The 20,505-nt window shown below is 46.3% G+C and overlaps 7 protein-coding genes across 7 annotated transcripts; 4 read left to right on the forward strand and 3 right to left on the reverse strand.

Annotated features, from left to right (window-relative positions):
* Positions 1-566: 566 nt before the first annotated feature.
* Positions 567-884, forward strand: DEU56DRAFT_919320 (uncharacterized protein; the record flags this gene model as incomplete). The annotated part of the gene is made up of 1 exon (XM_041358254.1): positions 567-884. One exon carries the CDS (start codon positions 567-569, stop codon positions 882-884), a length of 318 nt encoding a protein of 105 aa, XP_041201713.1.
* A 5,645-nt stretch (positions 885-6,529) lies between these two features.
* DEU56DRAFT_761603 (uncharacterized protein) lies at positions 6,530-8,108 on the forward strand (the record flags this gene model as incomplete). Its single annotated transcript, XM_041350560.1, has 7 exons — positions 6,530-6,568; positions 6,664-6,718; positions 6,767-6,970; positions 7,042-7,166; positions 7,260-7,338; positions 7,391-7,634; positions 7,727-8,108. The coding sequence occupies 7 exons, from the start codon at positions 6,530-6,532 to the stop codon at positions 8,106-8,108; spliced, it is 1,128 nt and encodes a 375-aa protein (XP_041201714.1).
* A 1,061-nt stretch (positions 8,109-9,169) lies between these two features.
* DEU56DRAFT_748442 (uncharacterized protein) lies at positions 9,170-9,846 on the reverse strand (the record flags this gene model as incomplete). Its single annotated transcript, XM_041349360.1, has 2 exons — positions 9,170-9,628; positions 9,682-9,846. Coding segments are annotated over 2 exons (624 nt in total), but the record flags the coding sequence as incomplete, so codon positions are not given.
* A 611-nt stretch (positions 9,847-10,457) lies between these two features.
* DEU56DRAFT_748441 (uncharacterized protein) lies at positions 10,458-10,913 on the reverse strand (the record flags this gene model as incomplete). Its single annotated transcript, XM_041349359.1, has 1 exon — positions 10,458-10,913. One exon carries the CDS (start codon positions 10,911-10,913, stop codon positions 10,458-10,460), a length of 456 nt encoding a protein of 151 aa, XP_041201716.1.
* Positions 10,914-13,150: 2,237 nt separating this feature from the next.
* On the forward strand, positions 13,151-14,483 carry DEU56DRAFT_919324 (uncharacterized protein; the record flags this gene model as incomplete). Its single annotated transcript, XM_041358255.1, has 2 exons — positions 13,151-13,338; positions 13,394-14,483. The coding sequence occupies 2 exons, from the start codon at positions 13,151-13,153 to the stop codon at positions 14,481-14,483; spliced, it is 1,278 nt and encodes a 425-aa protein (XP_041201717.1).
* A 926-nt stretch (positions 14,484-15,409) lies between these two features.
* DEU56DRAFT_761606 (uncharacterized protein) lies at positions 15,410-16,775 on the reverse strand (the record flags this gene model as incomplete). Its single annotated transcript, XM_041350561.1, has 6 exons — positions 15,410-15,461; positions 15,584-15,792; positions 15,969-16,034; positions 16,254-16,295; positions 16,365-16,473; positions 16,690-16,775. 6 exons carry the CDS (start codon positions 16,773-16,775, stop codon positions 15,410-15,412), a joined length of 564 nt encoding a protein of 187 aa, XP_041201718.1.
* A 1,027-nt stretch (positions 16,776-17,802) lies between these two features.
* DEU56DRAFT_761607 (uncharacterized protein) lies at positions 17,803-19,000 on the forward strand (the record flags this gene model as incomplete). Its single annotated transcript, XM_041350562.1, has 5 exons — positions 17,803-18,114; positions 18,188-18,319; positions 18,409-18,584; positions 18,763-18,826; positions 18,950-19,000. The coding sequence occupies 5 exons, from the start codon at positions 17,803-17,805 to the stop codon at positions 18,998-19,000; spliced, it is 735 nt and encodes a 244-aa protein (XP_041201719.1).
* Positions 19,001-20,505: the final 1,505 nt, after the last annotated feature.

Genomic DNA, 20,505 nt, shown 5'->3' on the forward strand with positions numbered 1-20,505 from the left:
AACAGTGGGGATCGGTATGATATGGTATGCGGAGGACACCCAAAAGCACTATGTAGGCAAGTTTAAATATTCGAGATTGAATAGATTGGGTTGTGGTTGGCCGTGTGTTGCTGAAGTGTGGTTAACAGTGGTGTTGCAGAGATCAAGACAATGAAATTAGGTGGTGGATCAGATAGATTGGGTTGTGGTTGGCTGACTGTGGGTCGCTGAAGTGTGTCGATTGGATTTGAGGATATTGAGACAGTTGCAACTTGCAAGAGATGGTGAAATTAGGTGTTAGATCAAATAGATTGGGTTGTGATTGGTGTGTCACTCAAGTTAAACTTCTGGGTAGTCCAGTCCAATTGACTTCACTGCAACTGCTCATAGTAAGCACGACTTGATCACACACACTGAAGGTGCTTAACGATTTTCATTATCATTGTCTATTGAACCCAATCCTCACACAGTTGTTCAAAATGTGCCAGGCTTGCATTGAACATTCACTGGTATTAAGCACCATACTACTTAATCGGACTGCACCACTAATCACTTTCAGTACTCCTTGGTACAATCCAACATCCACCATGGACTCAAGAGTATTCTCCCCCTCAAAAGTCAAATCCACACCCTCACAACTCCGTGGTGGACCACCATCTCGGTTGTCACCTGCCATCATGAACGACGTGCCCAGCGCAACACCTCGGTTTTCGCTGGCCAGCATCGCTGCGTTAAACTCAGACATGCTTGCTAAGGAATTTGGCAATGGTGAACACCAGGCAGCTGCGCGTGCACTGCTCAGACACGACACCCACCTCGACGGCACTCATCTTCAAACAAGGAAACCCACTGGCCTTCATCCTTCATACATCACTTTCAACTTGTATACCACATTTAGGCTATAGCATGGGTATGGCCAACCCACGTGGGTCATGGGTATGTATAGTTGGTGGGTCGGGTATGGGTATGCTTTGAGTGACCCACCATCAACCCATGACCCACCTGGTGGGTTGACAGGTATAGCAGCCCCCAGACCAGGGGTGTGGTACAAGTTCAAATTATGTAATATTAAACTGTACTCGAACCTTAAACATGATATAAACCTTATTCTACATTGCCTAAACTATAATCATCACCCTCCCCTTTTAGTCAAATCACTCCCAATGTTTGGCAAGCGTCAACCGAAGCCCACGGAGAAGGCCAGGGAATACCTACAGGCCATCAAGAAGACTCTCAAACGTAAATGAAGTGATGAACTTACCTCCGGAAAAGCTAAACAAAGCCCTGTTGCTGCTCCGAGTGACAGCGAAGATAGTCTGGTCCAGCCTTTATCAAAACCTGCCCCTAACAGGATCAAAAACACACGAACCATTGTTCGCAGCAAAGACGAGGAAGAAGCACTCTATAGTGATGCCGAAATCATCGAAATCAGTAGTAGCAAGTCAGAGAGTGGTATTGAGTCTCCTACTGAGGATGCCGAGGCTGAAATGAGTAAGTACCCTGCACATGAGATTATAGCTTAATCAATATTGTTTTCGTAGAGCGCTTGAGCAAAGAGTGGCTCTCACCCATCTATGCCTTTTTCGAGCCCTTTCCTGTCATTGGACATGAGAACGGACAGAGATACTACGAGTTCCGGTGTGTTGCAAAAGGATGTGGAAAACGAATTTGACGCTTCCTAGACAAGAAGGATGCTAAGTCGACTAGTAACATGCGCAAACATGCACGTACCTGCTGGGGAGAGGAAGTAGTCAAAGCCGCAGATGACACCAAGAGTTGTGATGTTGCTCACGAGTTGATCGTTAACGGAATCCTGACAAATGGGTCAATAACGGCTTTGTTTGAGCACAAAGGCAAAGGGAAAGTTACCTAATCCCATCGGCAGCATACCAAGACCAAAACAAAGGCAGAGATAGTTCGGTGGGTGTGCGAGAGTGCCCGTCCATTTGATATCGTTAAGGACCGGGCCTTCCTATCCTTGATGAAGACCAGTCGGCCTAAATACTACATACCATTGCCATCAACCGTCTCACGTGACGTCAAGTTGGTCTTTGTGCGAACGCGCCAGCGTATTGCGAAAATGCTGCAGGTAAGAATGGTATTAGTATTATTAAGTCAGAAAAAATAACATGGACTCACCAGGAATATAATGGACACTTGAATTTTGCGACTGATGCTTGGACATCACCTAACCATAAGACCTTCGTGGCCATTTCGGTACATCTTGAACATGAAAGAGTATCTATTGCAATGGTGTTAGACATCGTGGAAGTTCCAGAGGTAAAATTTCGAACACTTACATAGATACATTGACTCAAGGGACACAGTCCCACTCTGGTGCTATCCTCGCGGCTGCATTTGCAAATATTCTTGAGGAATATGGGATATCAGAAAAGGTCAGTGGTAGTTTGATATTTGTAGTGTCGCAGAAAACTTACCTCCATCTCAGATGTTAAGTCTCACTGCAGACAATGCAGCCGCCAACGATACAATGACCATGCACCTCGAAACACTTGTTCAATCTTTTAGCGGGGCGCCAACGCGCACTCAATGCTTTCTACACATCATCAACCTCGTGGCGAAATCTATCCTCAAACAATTTGATTCAACAAAGGCCAACATCGATGATGACTTACCAGTAGAGGACGGGGACGGTGATGATAGTGGTGATGATAGTGTAGATGGGCTCATGAGCGCAGGTTGGTATAATGGAGATGAAGGAGATGTTGATGATGACGTTGAAGGGGGTGGGTTGACGAGATGGAAACGATGGATGCTGACAAGCGTGCAGATCTGATGCAAAGTATGCGTCCAGTCAAAGTGATGCTTGTCAAGGTAAGTGCTACACATAGTAAATCAGGCCACTCACTGAAAACCACCCTCACCCACCCAAACTCCGCAAAATCACCTTCAAAATCATTCACTCCTCCACAATTTTGCTGCCGGCTTGGAAGTTATTACTGCAAAAGCAAAAACGCACCGTTAGAATTATGCCACGTGACGTAGCAACACATTGGAACTCCACATTTGAAATGCTTTGGTTTGTGATTGACTATCAGCCAGCCCTGGAGGAAATGACAGCAAAATGGGAGCATAACCTGAGGATGTTGGAGCTCTCTGAGGCAGAGTGGGACAGCACATCTGAACTGTGTGAGATATTGAAGGTAAAGTCACACTGATGTCATTTGTCGTGTGTTTGCTGACATAATAATTATACTCCACTACTCCACAGGTGTTTAAGGATGCCACCACATTCTTCTCGTGTGCAACCCCCAATCTAGCCACCGTCATCCCTGCCATTGACCATATCAATGAGATCCTGACATCTCACAAGTCTGACGAATCACTCAATGGTTCTGTGCGCACTGCACTCTCACTTGGAAAGAAAACACTGGACCGGTACTACTCTTTAACTGACAGCTCCGAAGTTTATCAGATCGCCATGGGTGAGTTTGATTTTCATGCTAAAACAATACCTCAATCCCATGTAGTCTTGCACCCGCTGTACCGAACATTCCAGCGCCAGCCTCACAATCACCCGTTATGCACGATCCGGAGCTCACCTGGTCAGGTATTCATGTCCACGCTCATCCAGCCTATTCCGTCGACTCCCGTCCCTCCCGGACACCTAACGGATACGCAACCCGCGACGGATTCCCTCAATTGCCCCTCGTTCCTGTCCATCCATGTCCATCCATCCCCATTGGTGCGTCATTTCTCTCCTTTTATCACTCTGATCAAGCAGCAGACTGTTTTACATGTACATTCCCATACATGAGGCCGCTTACCATCCCTTACATATTATTGCGCTATGGACTCGCCTATACTACCGTCGCTTAAACGGATCCCGAGTTCTTACGGGTTAAGATAAATAGTTGCATCGTACTCTGCCAATATTACTTCCTTTTACTCCCTTGGATTTTCTATCTAAGTTGGTGTGATCAACAAGTCCCCTTAGTCTTCCGTACCGCAACGGACTTCTTCCCGTTCCTCGGATCACTTCCGGTAGCTCGTTACATCGAGACCTCGACACCTAGACACCTTGCCACCTCGATACCTTGCTACCTCGACACCTTGACAAATCTGTACCACTAGATACCCGTCCCATCAGAATCGTTCCCGTCCGGACATCTTCCTCTCACATCGGATCTCCCATCGCTCACCGGCCGCTCAGATCTTAAGCCCGTCAGATTGATTCCTTTGCATTTATTGCGAAGACTTCCCTCAGTAGCAATCCCCTTGGGACAAGCTATAATACTCGCACTCAAATGGATCGGTAGTCTACACTAACAGGCTACACGGAATCACTTTCGCTCACCACACCACAAGCTCTCATATTTCCAAACCACTGGATGGCCTGCCGACTGGATCCAAACCGCTGAGAAACTCGTCCACGACGAATTTAATCTCCACTATTCTAGGATCGTTGTGGATGCAGGGCCAGAGATCAAGACTGTTGAGACTTCCATTACTACTAAGGTATGTGGTATGCCTTGTTCCATTATATTCTCGCAACTAATTGATAGCACTTCATTGAGGCCTCAAACATTTTCGACGAGCTCCCTGCCCTTGCTCCTCCAAAAATTTTGCAGGTGCAAAATGAACTCGAATCCTATCTGGGTGCCAAGATGGAGCACACAAAAGATGTCCTTGCCTGGTGGCATGAACATCGTACTACGTATCTGTGCTTGTCTTGCATGGCACTTGACTACCTTACAATTCCTGGTACGTGGCACATTTTAATTTTAATGATCGCTGCTAAGTGTACGGTGTAGCAACATCTGTCAATGTCAAATGAATCTTTAGTTGGGGCCGCCTTCTGCTTTCGCATGTCCGCAGCCGGCTCTCGTCGCAGTCAATTCGAGCATTGTTGTGTCTGGGCTGCTGGAGCAACATGGGACTAGTAAAAGATACTGATGTGCTTGGCGTTGCAGTGTTACCGGATGTCGAAGGTGACGAGGAGGCTCTGGAAGATGGATGGAATGCCATTCTGGTTTGATATATAGTACTCTTACTGAATGTACATTACCCTGACCGTCTATACCATATGGTGACCTTGATTTTGTGGTGCTACTCATGGGTGACCCATTGACCCACAGAAACCCACTCGACCCATCACATAACCCATGACCCACAGTACCCTTGGGTGGTGGGTACGAGTACGGGTTAGCGTGTAGCAACCCATAGGTTACCCATGCTATTGCCTAACCACATTGGACGAGAAGTCTTTCACACATGAAGAAGTTGTTGAGGCGGCGTTGCAGGACCTTTTTGATGCAGTGAGTAATAAATATTATGTCCTATCTATCTGGATGCTAATGGGATGGGGGGCGATAGATCGCAGTGCAGGACTGTCTCGATGGCGGGATCTCCCTCCTCATTTGTTTCCCTGGCTCTGAAGCTACACCGACTCTTTTGCCACAGCATCTCTCTGTTGACGTTTATATCACACCGCGTGAATTAGATGAAACTCCCGACCACATTGGAGGAGATATATCTGTCTTGGTACAGGCTTTTAGTGAAGAGTTCGCAGTTCCACATTTGCAGTGCTTCACAGAGCGCTGCCGCATTAAAGGTGTTGTCCCTCCTCACCACTGTAAGTTTACACCTTTTCTCTTGCAACCTGGAATTGATTTACTCTTTTATGTTTTTTTTTCAAGACCCAGCAAGTCAGATCAATCCAGCTGCGGTCCCACACTTTCCGGCACCTATGGCTGTCACAGGTTCCCGCATTCATTGTTCTGCGCGTCCTGCTCAGCAGTTCCAGCATGATCTTCAAGCCAATGCAAAGTCCAACATGGTGTCCTCCTCTGCTATTCGGGAGGGTAGAAGTATGGCACTTACAGATTCCAACACACCACCTAACAAGATCCGACAATGTCAGCCTGCTAACACATTTTTGGCCAAGGGTCCAATGGCTCCTAGACTTGAAATGCAAGAAGCACCGCTAATTAGCCTTGGCCCACACACAGATGCCATACTGGATCGTTTCAATATGGATGACGCAGTACTTCACAGGCTTCACAAACTCATCCGATCTGTTTGTAACAGCCGCTGGGAGGCAGTGCTTTGATCCCTGAAATGGGATCTGATGTATGAACAGGCGTCCAATCTGGCTAGAGCGCTCCTTGTGGACCTTCAGCAGGATCATCAAAAGGTTTTTTCAATCACCTTTAATGCATTTTAGTTCGCTGATTCTATCGTCATTCACAGCCGCCTCTCACATTTGTTTCGTACTTCTTCAGGGTAGTTGGCGGCCTAAGTTTCTTGTGCGCAATTTATTTGTTTTACCTGTTCTTTTCGTAGATCACCCGATGTGTTGCATTCCATTGGTTGTTTTAGCACTGTAAATTTGTATTTGCTGTTGACTTATAAAAGCTGTTCACCAACAAGATGAATTTTACCATTCTGATGGTTTTGCACACCTTCATGGCGACAAACAGTCGCAGGCGTGTTCAAGTGCAGCCTCCTTGTTGTCCAAAGGTGACCCTCAGCAAGGAAGCACGTGCTGCACTTACTTCCCAACATCACGATAAATCCCGTCAATAAGATGGCTCTTGACAGTGCTTGGAATGAGCTCGAGGAGACGGTGAATACTATTGTGTCCTCGCATCATAAGAGTTTCCACCGCATCCAGAATGACCTGTGCATGGGTCGCGGGATTTACGCTACCAATGTTCAAAGTTAAACACATGGAACACCTTCTGCTGGAAGAAGCGCCATGAAGACAAGGAGAATGGTAAGTGTCTTTCTGTCCTTAGCATGCACAAACTGATGACTTGTCAAGGGGCCACGGGCAAGGCTGTGTTGCAAGAGCTCGTCAGTGACGAGAACCGTGCTGAATATCGCGACCTTACAAAGGACAAGAAGGAGCAGCTTTTGCAGGAGTACAGCGAGCACAAGGAAACGAAGACGACTGGCATCTGCATCTCAACAAAATTGAAGGTCAATGACGTGACACAGACACTCAAGGCTGTCGAGAATGAGGCAAGTCATTATTTATTTATTTCGCTACTACTTATTGACACAGCTACCAGCTCAACAACTTGCGGACATGGACAGGTGCTGAGACTATCTTCTACGCGACATGTGGCTCTACAGATCTCCCACTCCACGGTGTTGCCTTTGCAACTGAAGGTGTTGATGAGTTCATGGGCTCCATGATGAATATCGACAACCAGGATCTTGTGAGTAAGATGGAGGGGTTTGCCATTCAGGGTATGAAAGGTAGGGATCATTTTTATATCAAAAACTTGCTCTCCACTGACTGCATCTATCAGGCGCTGCAAGAAGCCATAAACAACTCACCTCAGATGTTCGGAGCGCAATCCACCATGAGATCAACAGGACACTCCATAAGTTCTTTGTATTTTATTTTATTTTATATTACTAACTACAACAAATTTTCTAGAGGTGATCACACAGGATCTGTCAGCGTGGATGCATTGGGCGAACTACTGGCGGAGTGTCGTCCAGCGCTACCTTGTTGTCATTGAAGGTTGGCCCGACAATATACCTTTCGTTAACCTGAGCAATGTATCCAGCGCCCTACCTGATTTGGAGATGCTGTTGGATAAGTGGGAAGCTGGTGAAATCTGTTGGAGGCACCTGGAAGAAGATGAGTACAAAAACTTTGTCAAGAACATCGTGAGAAGGTCAACAGCGGAGACATTGTCGATGAACGCCGCTGGACCCGCTCAGACAAAGGGAAGAAACGTGGGGCTTCCGACAATTCTGGTCATTACAGGAAGGCATATAAGAGCAATGCCACTGTCGTAAGTGATGACAAATTGGATTCCCCCCGCGAGGATACACCTCCTGTTAATACTACCCCTTCTGGCCATACAACAACCCTCAAGCTCACGTCATCCACTCCTTCCACTATCCCAAATCCACCATCCACCTCTCCCACTATCCCAAATTTGCTTTCACCTGAGCTCACGTCAACAGCCGGCGGTCTTGGTCAATTCATCAACAACGATGCAGTTAGCATGTCGAGCATCTTGCCTGCAGGTAGCATTGGCGCTGGTCCATCCATGAGCTCAGGGTCATCTGAATTCAACTTTGATGAAGCTTTGGCTAATCTAGATCAAAATTATGAATCTGCGCTAGACTTGATGAACTTTTAGACCTTACTAGTAGTCACCTTGCCTGTCAAATATACACAAAGTCCTTTCTGTTGACAAATCAAATCGAGGGAATGAGGAATATAGTTGGATTCAAAAGCATTGTCAAACAATACATTGATTGTAGTAGTAGTAGTTATACGAGGATGGTAGCCACTGTGAAAACGAACCAAACACAAAAGAGTAGCACGTTCTACTAGGCATGCGGAGGGTAACACGGCAGCAATGTTAGAGGCTGAGGAGGGCATCAACATGTGTAGGAGGCTACCTTGAAAACGAAACATACGCACACAATACAATAACAGTGGTACTAGCCTAGCCACCACAAAAACAGACCAAGTACAGGAGCATCCTCGGCGGTCAGCCAGTATAACAGCTAGGATGTAAAGGATGGAGATATGCCGCAGATGCTGAGGAAGGAAGGACGGTAGGATGGCAGGAGGGCCGCAACTTCTAAAGGCTAAGGGAGATGTCTAGATGTTTGAGGGCATCTAGATGGCTTAGATGGTGAGGTCGGGAGGGCGGGAGGGCAAGATGGAGGTGGGCAGGTGGGCCGCAGCAGGAGGGTAGCAACTCTAGAGGCTCAGGAGGGCGCCCAGAGGTTTGCGATGGCGTCAACAAGTTGGTAAGACTGGGATAAGGGCCTCAGATAGTGCCACAGGGGCTGAGGAGGATGAGACGGCACTGGCAATGACGATGAGCAAGACCAAGAGGCGTGAGAATCCCGCCAGGGAGGAATGTGTACCTTTGCCGAAAGCTCAGTGGGCGTGGGAGAGCGATTTCAGGCGGGATACAGTGCCAAACAGTTAAAGGGTGTTGCCGAGCCTCCCGCTGTAGAACACCTAATAGTATAGGAGGATATAGGACATGATTTAACACTGGTGTTGAGGATTATGATAACTAAGCCTAATAATACTGGGCCATACACATAATCGCTCAGCATAGTAAAGCTTACTTATTGGGAAGGTCAGGTGACGAATCAAAGCTATTTCATGTGACTGTCACACCAATTTTGGGGCCGTCGAAGCTAAAGTGTGACAAGCGGTAAAAATATGAAAAACCATCTAATGCATCCAAAACATTTTGTACTGAGTGTTTGCAACATGCCTCTGCTTGCCACGACCCTTGGCCTCAACCTCCTTAGACCCATCAGCCATAGATTGAAGCCCTGTCATGTCATCTAGCACTTCTCGCTCATAGCTCTCTGACTTGTTGTCTACCAGCAAATTGCCCAATTCGTCAGCGCTATAGCCATGAGGGACAGATGATTCACCCAATGCAATGTGTTGCAGAACAGTATCCACAGAAACATCACTAGGATCAAGCTTGACATCCATGGCATGTGGGAAAGGTGGCTCTACTTCTTTGCCAGCATTGGGGGTCTTGTATTGAGCTGTTTTGATACGCTCCCAAGTCATGGTGTCATTTTTCTGCACATCACACAGTGCATGAAGTGCTTCACGACTGGTGTGGCTCTCAAAAGAGAGGTTCAATGCTGTGCCAGCCTTGCACTGAAAAAATGACTGAGTGTTTCAAGTCATCAGCGAGAAAAATGAGGACAGTATGAGTGACATACCTGTTTGACTACGTCAGGCTTGTTGATAGCATGGTAACCGTTGATGAGCCACTGTAAAGATCTATCGTGGAGTGTGGGTAATGTTGTGTTAAGTCGAATGACATGCACATCTTCATCTTTCTTCAGCAATGACAATGATTCCTCGACAATATCAGCATGTTGAGATCACTTGACAGTAAGCTTGAATGGGCATTGAACACCAACATCACATGGCTGAGTGATTCTGATGCAGCCACCAGGAACAAAGCAGTACTTGATCCATGGGTACTGTTGATCAAGCCAAGTGCAAAACTGCACGGACTTGTGTATTGACCAAACATCCAGCTGTAGGATACATTCCTGGTCATCAGGAGCCCCAATGAGCTCCTTTTGTTTTGTCCAGTAGGGATCTAGAATATTGCAAACATAATCACACATGAGCTCGAATGTTGACCAATAGGTGTTGGTATTGGAGAAGCAGAGCTTAAAGCCCAAGTCTTGTGCGTCTGTGAATTGCAGCATGGTTTTCGAGGGGAGTGAACGAGCTGTTTTGCCACAATAGATGACCTGGAATGGGAGAGCATCCCCAGAGGCAGATATGCCAACGAGCACGATGAATGCTTGGTTTTCCCCCTGTGCAATCACTGCAACTTGCTTGGAACCGACTTCTTCATATGCAGTGGTGTTCACAGGTTGATACATGATGTTGGTCTGGTCAATGTTGACGTGAAGCATCGAAGATCACACAATCCCGGATAGTTAAGGTCAGACAATAAAATTGGTCCAGACAGAGTTGATCAGCATTGGAAGGGGGTCTTTTGTGCAGCTTGTGTGGCACGACAGAATGTCCAATTGACAGTCCGATCTACAAATTTCTTGACCCAAGACTCAGTACATTGGAATTTTGAGCTGTCCTTGGCAGTGGCCTCGAAGATTTCTGGGCAAGAGACCGTGAGGTGAGCAATGATTACACCATGACAATGTATTGTGTCCAAAGCCACACCAACTGCACGCAGAGCACGGAGATCTTCAATAATGGTCTTTGTGACTTCAGGATACTTTGTGAGGATGGTTGGTGGTGTTGCAGTTGTTAAGGGAAGGTTGCCCTTTTGAACACGAGCAAGGACAATGCTATGCCATGCTGGTCGTGTCCCACTATGGTCAATCCAGCTTCCTATAACTTGCGCATGGATCCAGCCAAAGTGAGTGTGGTCGATATGTTGAAGCTCACACTCAATCTGCACTGGCGACATACCATAGCCAACATGGGGAGCAGCCATTTCAATAGTTGGCGATAACAGGGGGCTTTGCCAGTTGATGCATAAAGCATCTATGTCCTCCCACTTGCGCTTGCGGCCTAGGTTGGATGTCTATTTCGTGCAGGCATGCCTTTGCAATTGGTGATATGGACGTGATGCCTCCGCGATACACTGGTGACGGAGGTTTGCTGTCGTGAAGAACAGAATCAACGGAGCCAGAGGTTTCAATTTCTGAGGACAGAACATGTGAGCCATTAAGACAAGAGAAAAGAAGACATATGCTTACCTGCTTAGCGACTTTTTCATGTGCTCGCTGTTTTCTCTTTCACTCTGCTGCTCTTTCACATGTGTGAGGAGCCTTCTCAAACTTCTCAAATTCTTGCTGATAAAGGTCCTGCTCCTTATCCCTGAGCTCCCAAGCAAAAGGGTTCCAAGCATGATGTAGATGCTCCTCGCGTGATATTTGTGGGAAGAACTTGAACAGACCTTTGTTCTGGTCTGCATCAGTAGTATGGAGGTTGAGTTTGGGTTTTTTCTGCAGGGATAATGGCTTTGCAGGGGTAAAATTGTCCCTGCTCTCCAGTGTCTCCGCATCTGAGTCAAACTTGAAGGCACTGCCATTGTCGATGTCTGAACTGTTACATATATCAATGCCGTCACCAGGAACTGAGAGCTATAAAATCAATGCTCAATGACATTACATCACTTAGCATGAGATAGTTGTACCTCGAGATGATCATGAGCAAGATCCAGAAACTCGTCCATGCAGAGGGAGAATGCTCTGTCATTATCGAACAGAGGATCATGAAACACAGTGTGCTTGATTGTGTTGATGGCTGCTATTCCGCACAAAAACACATCCAGCTGTTTGCCATGCTGCAGCGTGTTTGCCTCGTTAAATCCAGAGAGGCCGTGACAGCTCAGCCAATGACAAATGGTGTTAATGTTGTGAGTAGGAAAACTCCACCTAAGAGTGTCAGCATATGAGATGTTTCAATTGACACCATTGACCTCAATAGCAGCCCAATGGACCTCATGAATATTGATAGAAAATATGATTTGCTGAAGTGTTCCTTTGCGTAACACGGAGCCTATGGCACATAGGCGAGTAATCTCATTGGTATGCACTCATTCTTCAGTCAATGAGTGTCCGAAATCATAGGTATGTATTGAAGATGTGTATCGCGAATGATGATGTGGGTGAGGAAATAGGACTGTGAACTCTGGGAGTCACAAGGAAATATACCTCGAGAGGTGAGCTAGTAGAATAGCTAAGTAGAATAGCTAAGTCTCAAGAGAAAGGTCGATAGAACAGAGGGTCGTTTGTATCGTTGGTATCAAGATTTGGTGACAAGAGTCGGCAAGTCAATATAAGGCTAAGTGGTATTGATCGAGTATCAGATACAGGAACGAAGAGTCCAAGTAGAGTCAAGTAATACGAGAGTGATCCTACTCAAGGAAGGTCTATCAGAATACTGAGTAGATTCAAGTTAGAGACTACTGGACAAGCAGATCAACTACTTATAGGTAAAGAGTACTTCAGGGCAGGGCTACTGAATCAAAGGTAAGGGTACAGGGCACAAGATAAGAGATACAAGATAAGGCAGTGATAAATGATGATGTACAAGAAGGTGATAGAAACATCATAAAGCAGTACAAGGTGGGAGAAAAAGATAGGGGGGTTGGTCTGATCATATTATTGTAATAGGTGATAAGCCAAAGATATGCAAAGGTGCACAATGATGCATGATGTATATGTGACGTGCACATGTGATGCATGAAATATGCAGAAGGAGGTGGCTAGCGTGCAATATGTGTGAAGTGGAATGTCAGTGGCAGCAAACAGTAGAGGTCCTTAGGAATATGGAAGACAAGTCTTGATGAGGCTAAGAAGATGATAGACATAATCAGTGATGATATTAGCGCTCTGCACGCAAACTCGGCAGAAGACAGATACTGAGTCCAAGTAAGGGACAGTAAGTAAGTCCAAATTGACCTGAGTCCTCTAGATATATATGTAGCTATGTGCACTCTCAGGATGTGGAAGTGTGAGGCAAGCGAATAGGCAGCATGGAAGTGCATTCAGTATCATAGGTCTAAAGGTACAAAACAATCCAACAAGAATTGAGTGTGGGAAAGTTCAAAGACCCAACACCTTAAAATCTGATAGGACAGCACTCAATTCATTCCAGTGGTTTTTAATCATTACTGCAGTTGACCCTGAAGTCTGGATGGAAGAGGATGAGGATGAGGATGAAGAGGATGAAGAAGAGCAAAATCTTATGCTGGATATGGTGGATGTGCACTTTGGCGACTGTCTACCCTTAGATGAAGAAAATGGGGTACTGAAGGCACCATCAAAAAAGTTTTTCATGCTGAATGAAGACAAACGCCCTGAGGGAGAAGTATCAATTTTACGGTGTGTGAACCTTTGTAGTAACTTTAGGGTGTTTAGACCCTGACAATTTAAACAGTTTACTATCAGAAAACAAAATCTTTGTTCATCCTCCAGTGGAGTCTATGACATTTTCAATGCCATATACTCGATTCAAGTTTGTATGGTTGAAGGCTGCGAAAACTGCTAGAACCGAACATCGTGATTATGGATCCACATTTTCCGCTGATGGCCAAGCAGTCAACGTTCCAGATTCCACCAGTACCTTCCATGTGGTCAAATTTAATCAGCTTGGCTCTATTGCTAGAGACGTCATCAATAATTTTACCACCACTATTCAAAGTGTGCTTCCTAGCCATTGCGGAACACTTTATGAAGAGTTCTCTACGCTGGAGATTACAGACGATCTGGGTTGCCGACAGTCTATTTTTCAGCAACAGAAAAATCAGCCCCTACTCCAGCCCCTGGTTCAGACACTTTATGATCAGCTAGTCGCTGCCAACAAGGGCAGAGCAGGATTGGGAGTTATACGCAGAAATGGAACAGTAGATGAAAAAGCGATCAAAAAACTTTTAGATAGGGAACAGAACATTCTATCCCTTTTTAATATGGCCTTCCATCTTTCCTGTGGTGTTCCTCCTCGGCCCTTCCAACTCAAATCCTTCCAATATGATTTGGATGCAGACACTGGCAGAGAGCGGAACCTATTCATTGTTTGGGGCGTACTTGCTTTGGCAAATCCTGCCGCTAAACAATTGGGCATAGGCGTCCAGGAATGCCTGTGGGCATTCCCGAGTTCTCTGATGACTCCAGTTCTCTTTTATTTTGGTGTCCTCAGACCAGTTTTCTCCAAGCTTCTTGGGCTTCTTCGCAGTAACGCCAAGGAACACAGCATCTACATTTTTGTACATACAATCCCCAAACGTAAAAAGGCAGGGAATCTGTGGAACGGGACTGATGTCAATGCCTCTCTGCAAAAGTATATGCACTCCCTTCCCATTACATTAACTGGCACCTTACTTCACAATCTTACAACCGGCATGCTTCGCAAATTCTTACCATCCTTGACCGAGTTGGATAATCTTCCAAACTGTCTTCTCGACCAGCAAGCACAACATTCTCGACAGACAGGCAACACACATTATGGACAGGACTTCGACCTTCCATGATCATTGCAGATGACAATTGATCGTGCTAAAGGCTATATTGTCACAAGCCAAGCTCTCCAGGCCCTGTATGGTCTTGGTATCCCAGATGAAGCTATGTGTCATATACTTGCGTCCTCTCACATCTTTGCATCACGCAAAAATGAGTTGATAGCTTTCAAGGAAGCAAGGTTTCAGGTCCTTTCTGCCTACCTACTAGGGTTGCAGGCAAGGGAGCCAGACCAATCTCAAATGGCGGTACAAAATGTGTTAGATAGAGTGCCCTATATGACCCATAAAAATGTAAGACTCCTTCTCCTACATTGGTAGGCAAATTCACTCATACATTCTAGGGGACCATCGGAGACCAAGTCCAATGTAATGTGATGCACTCATTATTGTTTGGAACATCCAGGCCATCTGTGGGTAGTTCTCCACCGCCATTAGGTTATAGCCCCAAGTCGGGTGGGCTGGCAGCAACATTGGTAAGTTGTTTCCGGCTTTGAGGTTCAATTTACAATGATATTATCTAGATCATCAAAGCAGTCAAAGAATGGTCGCTGGGATACTACTGAGACTTGCTCAACTCGGCTGATATAAACTCAGTGGAACATTTTGATGGGTGTGAGTTAGCAGCTACAAAGTATTTTGAAGACCTCAAAGAGCGCTTTCCTGCTTCGTGGATAAAGCTATCTGCAAAGGTTCACAATTTACAATTCGTAAGGCTTGACCTCTCTGATCTTCCTAAGATATGGGATGGTTTAGGAATTCCGAGTCCTAGAAGTAACAATGAAGCTTAGTTGTACTAGCTACATCACATTTATTTATATAACTCTCAGACCCCATTATCCATTGAGCCCGGGCCTCACAGCCCTTAAGCCTAGACTAGGAAGCTCTCAGGCCTCGCAGCCATCTCCTGACCCTCTGGATAGTCTCGCACATCTCAAGCCTCACTTGTAACGCTTATGGAATAAGAACATCCCCAGACTCGCCAGGCCTTCCCTTGTTCCAGAGTATCAGCTGAATTCAAAAAGGTATTGACAACTTCCCAGCAATCGGGCTGACATACCAAAGCTGGCGGAGAGTTAGCTTGGATGCCGGTGTAGCAATGAAACCATACTCACCGAACATTTGCCAAGCGTCCGAGCAGTGTGGTGTACAATTCAGTGTTGAGCCGGTAATTAGCTGACTGGGTAAGAAGCTTCACGTCCGGTCTCTTGAACTGACCAAATGTTATTGCCTCCAAGAAGGAGGACGGGAGGTAATAGAAGTGCGTTGTTCTTCCGTGCTTGTGCGGCAAGTAGACATCCTGCTGAGGTGCCGTGACGTTTGCCTGTGTGAATGAGATGAGCTCCTCATCAGTGGAAGCAGAGAAGACGCAGATTGGCACATATGAGAACGGATGAAGATCTAATAAGGAGCACAAGTAGTTGAGCATCAGAGGAGCGCATCAGAAACATTTGTGTTGATCGAACGAACATCAGTAAGTCACACATGCCTGTATCGCACCAGAGATGCCATGAGATTGGTGAACAGCGCGAAACATGTCGAATAATCAACGAGTCTTGCATTGGACTATGGCAAGACACACACATACTAGTAGTACATCAGTAATGAAATGAAATGAAAGAAAAGAAGACAGCACAAATGAGACAACAGCTAATACGCAACGAGCAAAGCGACCAAACTCGACTTGAATGGAACAGGATGGATGGCACATATTACACAACGGGAGGGATGACATTGGTGCAAGCGCTAATGGAAGGTAGGAAAAGGACAGCATAGACGACGAACCTGTGTTTGAGCCTTCTTCTGATTGACTGTGAAGGAAGTGCCCTATGTCCCGAAGAGCGACTGAATGACTTTCATTAGACACGGGAACTGGCAGGACGATGATAGACTTACTACATAGTTTGCTTCCAGGGGAGACCGAGGAGACTGTTCACTGCGGCTGCTAGACTGCAAACCAACGAGGAGAACCAAAACGCATAGATAGACTTTTCCAGCACTCCAACTGGTATGAGAATTGTAAGGTCATTGCTTTCATAGCTGAGAAGTAATGCGGTCGCGACCACTCATGGACGTCTTGGTCGTCTTCAAAAATCAGAGGGAAGGTTATCATCTAAAAATATTATTAGTAGTGTATGCTTGTTGCATGGAACAACTAACTGTTGTCTGAAGATGCCTCATTGCTAAGCTCGCCCAGGACATCAGTCTCTTTTCGTCTCACATCTGTAAATGCTTCGCTTCGAGCATAGGGACTTGAGTTCGTGTCATAGAAAGAGCGAGAAGGATCTGCTGCTCCAGTGCCTTCATAAGTGAGAATGATCAAAATTGCTTTACTGAAGGACGTACCGCAAAATATGATAGACTAGTGCGTTGGCTGCAGTGATCGTCCCTGGGTATTATAGGTGCAAGGATCGGATCTTAGTTTTGATGTTGAAATGGGGTACTAAAGAAAGGCTCTGAAATATGCTTCAGATGCGGCAGAATGGCCTAGGTGAGCATCACATGCAGAAGTCGTGATTTGGAGGCAAATTGCAAAATTCATACGCTGGATATCTCAGTGAGGAATGATTGAGATGACAGCATGCTATCGTGAGACTCGCTGATGTGAATCATTCTCAAAATACATTTTTAAAAAAATACCAGGATCATAGCAATGAGAGTATAGGATCATCGGACTTGATGCGAGCGTCCAGTGTTTAATGGCGATGTGCAGAGAAATGTGAGGCAGAAGTGGCATATTTCCAGGTTATGACCCTCAGAAGTTCATAAACGCCACCATGACAACATTTGCTTGCTCATGCACGGCTGGGCCCGCCAAATCTGATCATTAATCCACCTCATCCAACGAGGCAAGCCCCCTAAATCTTTATCTTTCGGGGTTACCATATGGTTCCTGTTTCTACCAATCACTTAAAATGAACTCCGTGGACTTTCACCATTTCCAAATCAAACAAAACCGACCCAAAGCGTGATTGGTACTAATCTGGCGTCCTGATAAAGTTATTGACAGGAAAGAACTCCGAACAACTGGAAGGGTGTGTTCCGGGTGCGTGAATTTGTTTTCTTTGACCTCCGTGCATTGTGACGGCGGCCGTCTCAGATCATTCTCGTCGCCAATTTTTTCGTTGTTAATTCGTGCTTCTCACTGTGCTGCAGGTTCTGCCTGGGAATGCGACCCCAGCAACTGGGGAGTACTATCTCCACCTGTATGTGTCTCAGGGTTGACTGCATTCGGGCATGCTCCCCTGGATCAAGCACGGAGACATTCAGCCATCGCTCAAAGGTTCTGATCACTGTCCAATATATATTGATCTTCAAGACGAAATAATAACTGATGCTAGCGAACAATTATCTCGGGGACATCCTGCCAATGGACGGGAATCGGAAAGACCTGCCTCGGCTCGCAGGACGACGATGGGAAGAGTATTCTGGGAAGCAGATGCTACTGTCCACATTTTCTGGGAATGGGAATGTGCTTCGTTCACCCAACAATTCTTCACTTTCGTCGCTTTTGCTTACTCCGGACACGCCACTACCCAGGAAACATTCTGATGCTGCACAGCCCAATCACACGTGGCCTGCCGTTGGTATTCTACCTCCAATGCATCCCTCGCTGAGCTTACAAAATTTAGCATGCCCACCACGAGTCAGCTGCTTGTATCACCACCTAAACTACAGTCCAATCCCATTTCGTCACACTAAACAGTGCCCCCTGATAGTTCTGCCAAATGCAAGTCATCAGACAGTCCAGCCACGAAAGTGCCCAAGAAATTGAAGGCAGTCAAAGCAAACTCTCTCGTTCTTTGCGCAGCCATCAGTCTCGCCACCTTGCAGCCAGGGAAATTCATCAGGTGACGTTCCCGATCACCAGGACTACATAGACTCCGACAATCAGCTCACACTTGAGCTTTCCGCTTCGCTCAAAAATCTACTTTTGCAGGGCTTGCTCGCCTCAGCCACGCCTTCAGATTCGGCTTCGCGCAGCAAAGCGGCGTGGTCGCAGCTGATGGCTCCAATCCAACCACCAAATTGCTTCGTACATGGTGATCCCGTGAAGGAGAAAACCATCCACAAGCCAGGTCCCAACAAGGGGAAAACATTTTTCCTCTGTGCGAGGTCTGTCCTATCAGTACACTTCACTTCGCCTCTATCTAATTTCTTTGATTTAGTGTGAACACCCGAGTCACCACGGAACTGAGTCAGAGAAGGTTTCAAGTATGCTCGGCCTTACGGATCCTCCCACTTGTGACTTGTTTTCATATGAGAGATCGCCGCTGATAGTCTTTTCCGGCAGTGTTTACCAGGAGCAGGAGCATTCTGTGTGGATTGTCCGTAAGTTCAAGCACCGAAGCTCGGCAGTCAGTTAACTCGGTGGTTTACTCCAGACCCAGTTAACTCTCAGCATCAGCAGTCAACTCGGCAGTTTACTCCGGACCCAGTTAACTCATGGCATTTGTATGTTGCTTTAATCTTTCTTGCAGTTATTGATTCAGGCCGGTTCATTCACAGTACATTGCCCGTTGGTTGCTTGATGCTCAGAGAGATGTTCTCAACAGAACATGGTGTAGAATCAGAAGAACGAGAGCCGCCAACTACAGATTGCACTTCCCATGCCCCCGACCTAATAAACCGGGTCGCAGACTACACCTGCATCTTAACTCAGATCTCTAGCGCGAGATAACAAACACGCCGTAGAGAGGGAACAAGTAATCAAGCTCATTCGTACTATCGTCGACATTGTTTCCGAACCTCGAGATCGACATGGCCCTAGGGCGACCTACCCTCAACGACTCAGAACATTAGAAAGCTAATCGTGATGTGTACTACTGTCCAAAGTAAACACAACTTATCCAACTTATCTGGAGGCGAGTGAGTAGTTTTTTATACCTTGTCTCTCCTTGCTCCCATTTTTCTACTAGTCATTGTATAACACTGCTTCCCTTCATCTGCTCATGGCAACCAGTGTGTGTCACGTCCAACATGTTCAAGTCAGAACATTGAGATCCCCCTGCAGAAGAGGACGAGGAAGTGGCACGTGATGTTGCTGTCTCTGACCAACACCTTCAGGACCAGGGGTACAGGGCAAAATTCCGCTGCAAGATGTCTTTGTTCGGAGCGCTTGGGATATCATTCTGTGCTGTGGGAACGGTCTCGTGAAGTTGCAATAATTCTGCAAAATTGCCCAAAAGGCAAAGTTACACTGGGCATGGGTCGATTCATGTTGCATCGACCAGTACAACAATGTCGAGCTACAAAAATCACTCAATTCCATGTTTGCGTGGTATCGCCATTCAGCCATCACAATGATCTACCTGTCGGATGTTCTGCATTCATCCAAGTCTGGCTCCCTTACCAAGAGTATTTGGAACACCCGAGGATGGACCATTCCGGAATTCTTGGCTCCTAAAGTCATTCTCTTCCACCAACAGGACTGGACTCTATATCTCGACGACCACTCCCCAAACTACAAGGAGTCTGTCAAGATCATGCATGAGTTGGAGGATGCGACGGGTATAGATGCATGTGTCCTCGTCACTTTTCAACTGGGGATGAGAGATGCTCAATCCAATGGGCATCTAAGTGTGTCACTACTGTGCCAGAAGACATTGCATACTCATTGTTTGGCATATTCCGCATCCAACTACCTATCCTTTATGGCGAGAACAAGGAAAATGCACGAGGGCGGTTCCTGCAGGAGATTGTGGCTTGGTCTGGTGACATCACTGCCCTCGACTGGATCGGAGAATCCTCCGAGTTCAATAGTTGTCTTCTGGCCAACATTTCCTCATACGCTGCTCCACCATGCACCCTGCCATCAGTGGACAAAAACGAGATTCAGACAACCGCTTCTTCACTGCAAAATGCTTTGGCTGCTGATTTGGCTTTGAAACTTTATACCAAGCTTGACAAGATGAGTGCTCCTCGTTTCGCGAACTGCAGACTGCATCTGCCTTGCATCGCATTCCGGGTCACTGCACAGGTTAGGCAAGGGCATGATCCAACCCAGGAGTCTTTTCATTTCATGTATGGAGTCAAG

The sequence above is a fragment of the Suillus clintonianus genome (assembly GCF_016758775.1).
Source record: "Suillus clintonianus strain FC179 chromosome Unknown DEU56scaffold_162, whole genome shotgun sequence".
Classification (NCBI taxonomy): Eukaryota; Fungi; Basidiomycota; class Agaricomycetes; order Boletales; family Suillaceae; genus Suillus; species Suillus clintonianus.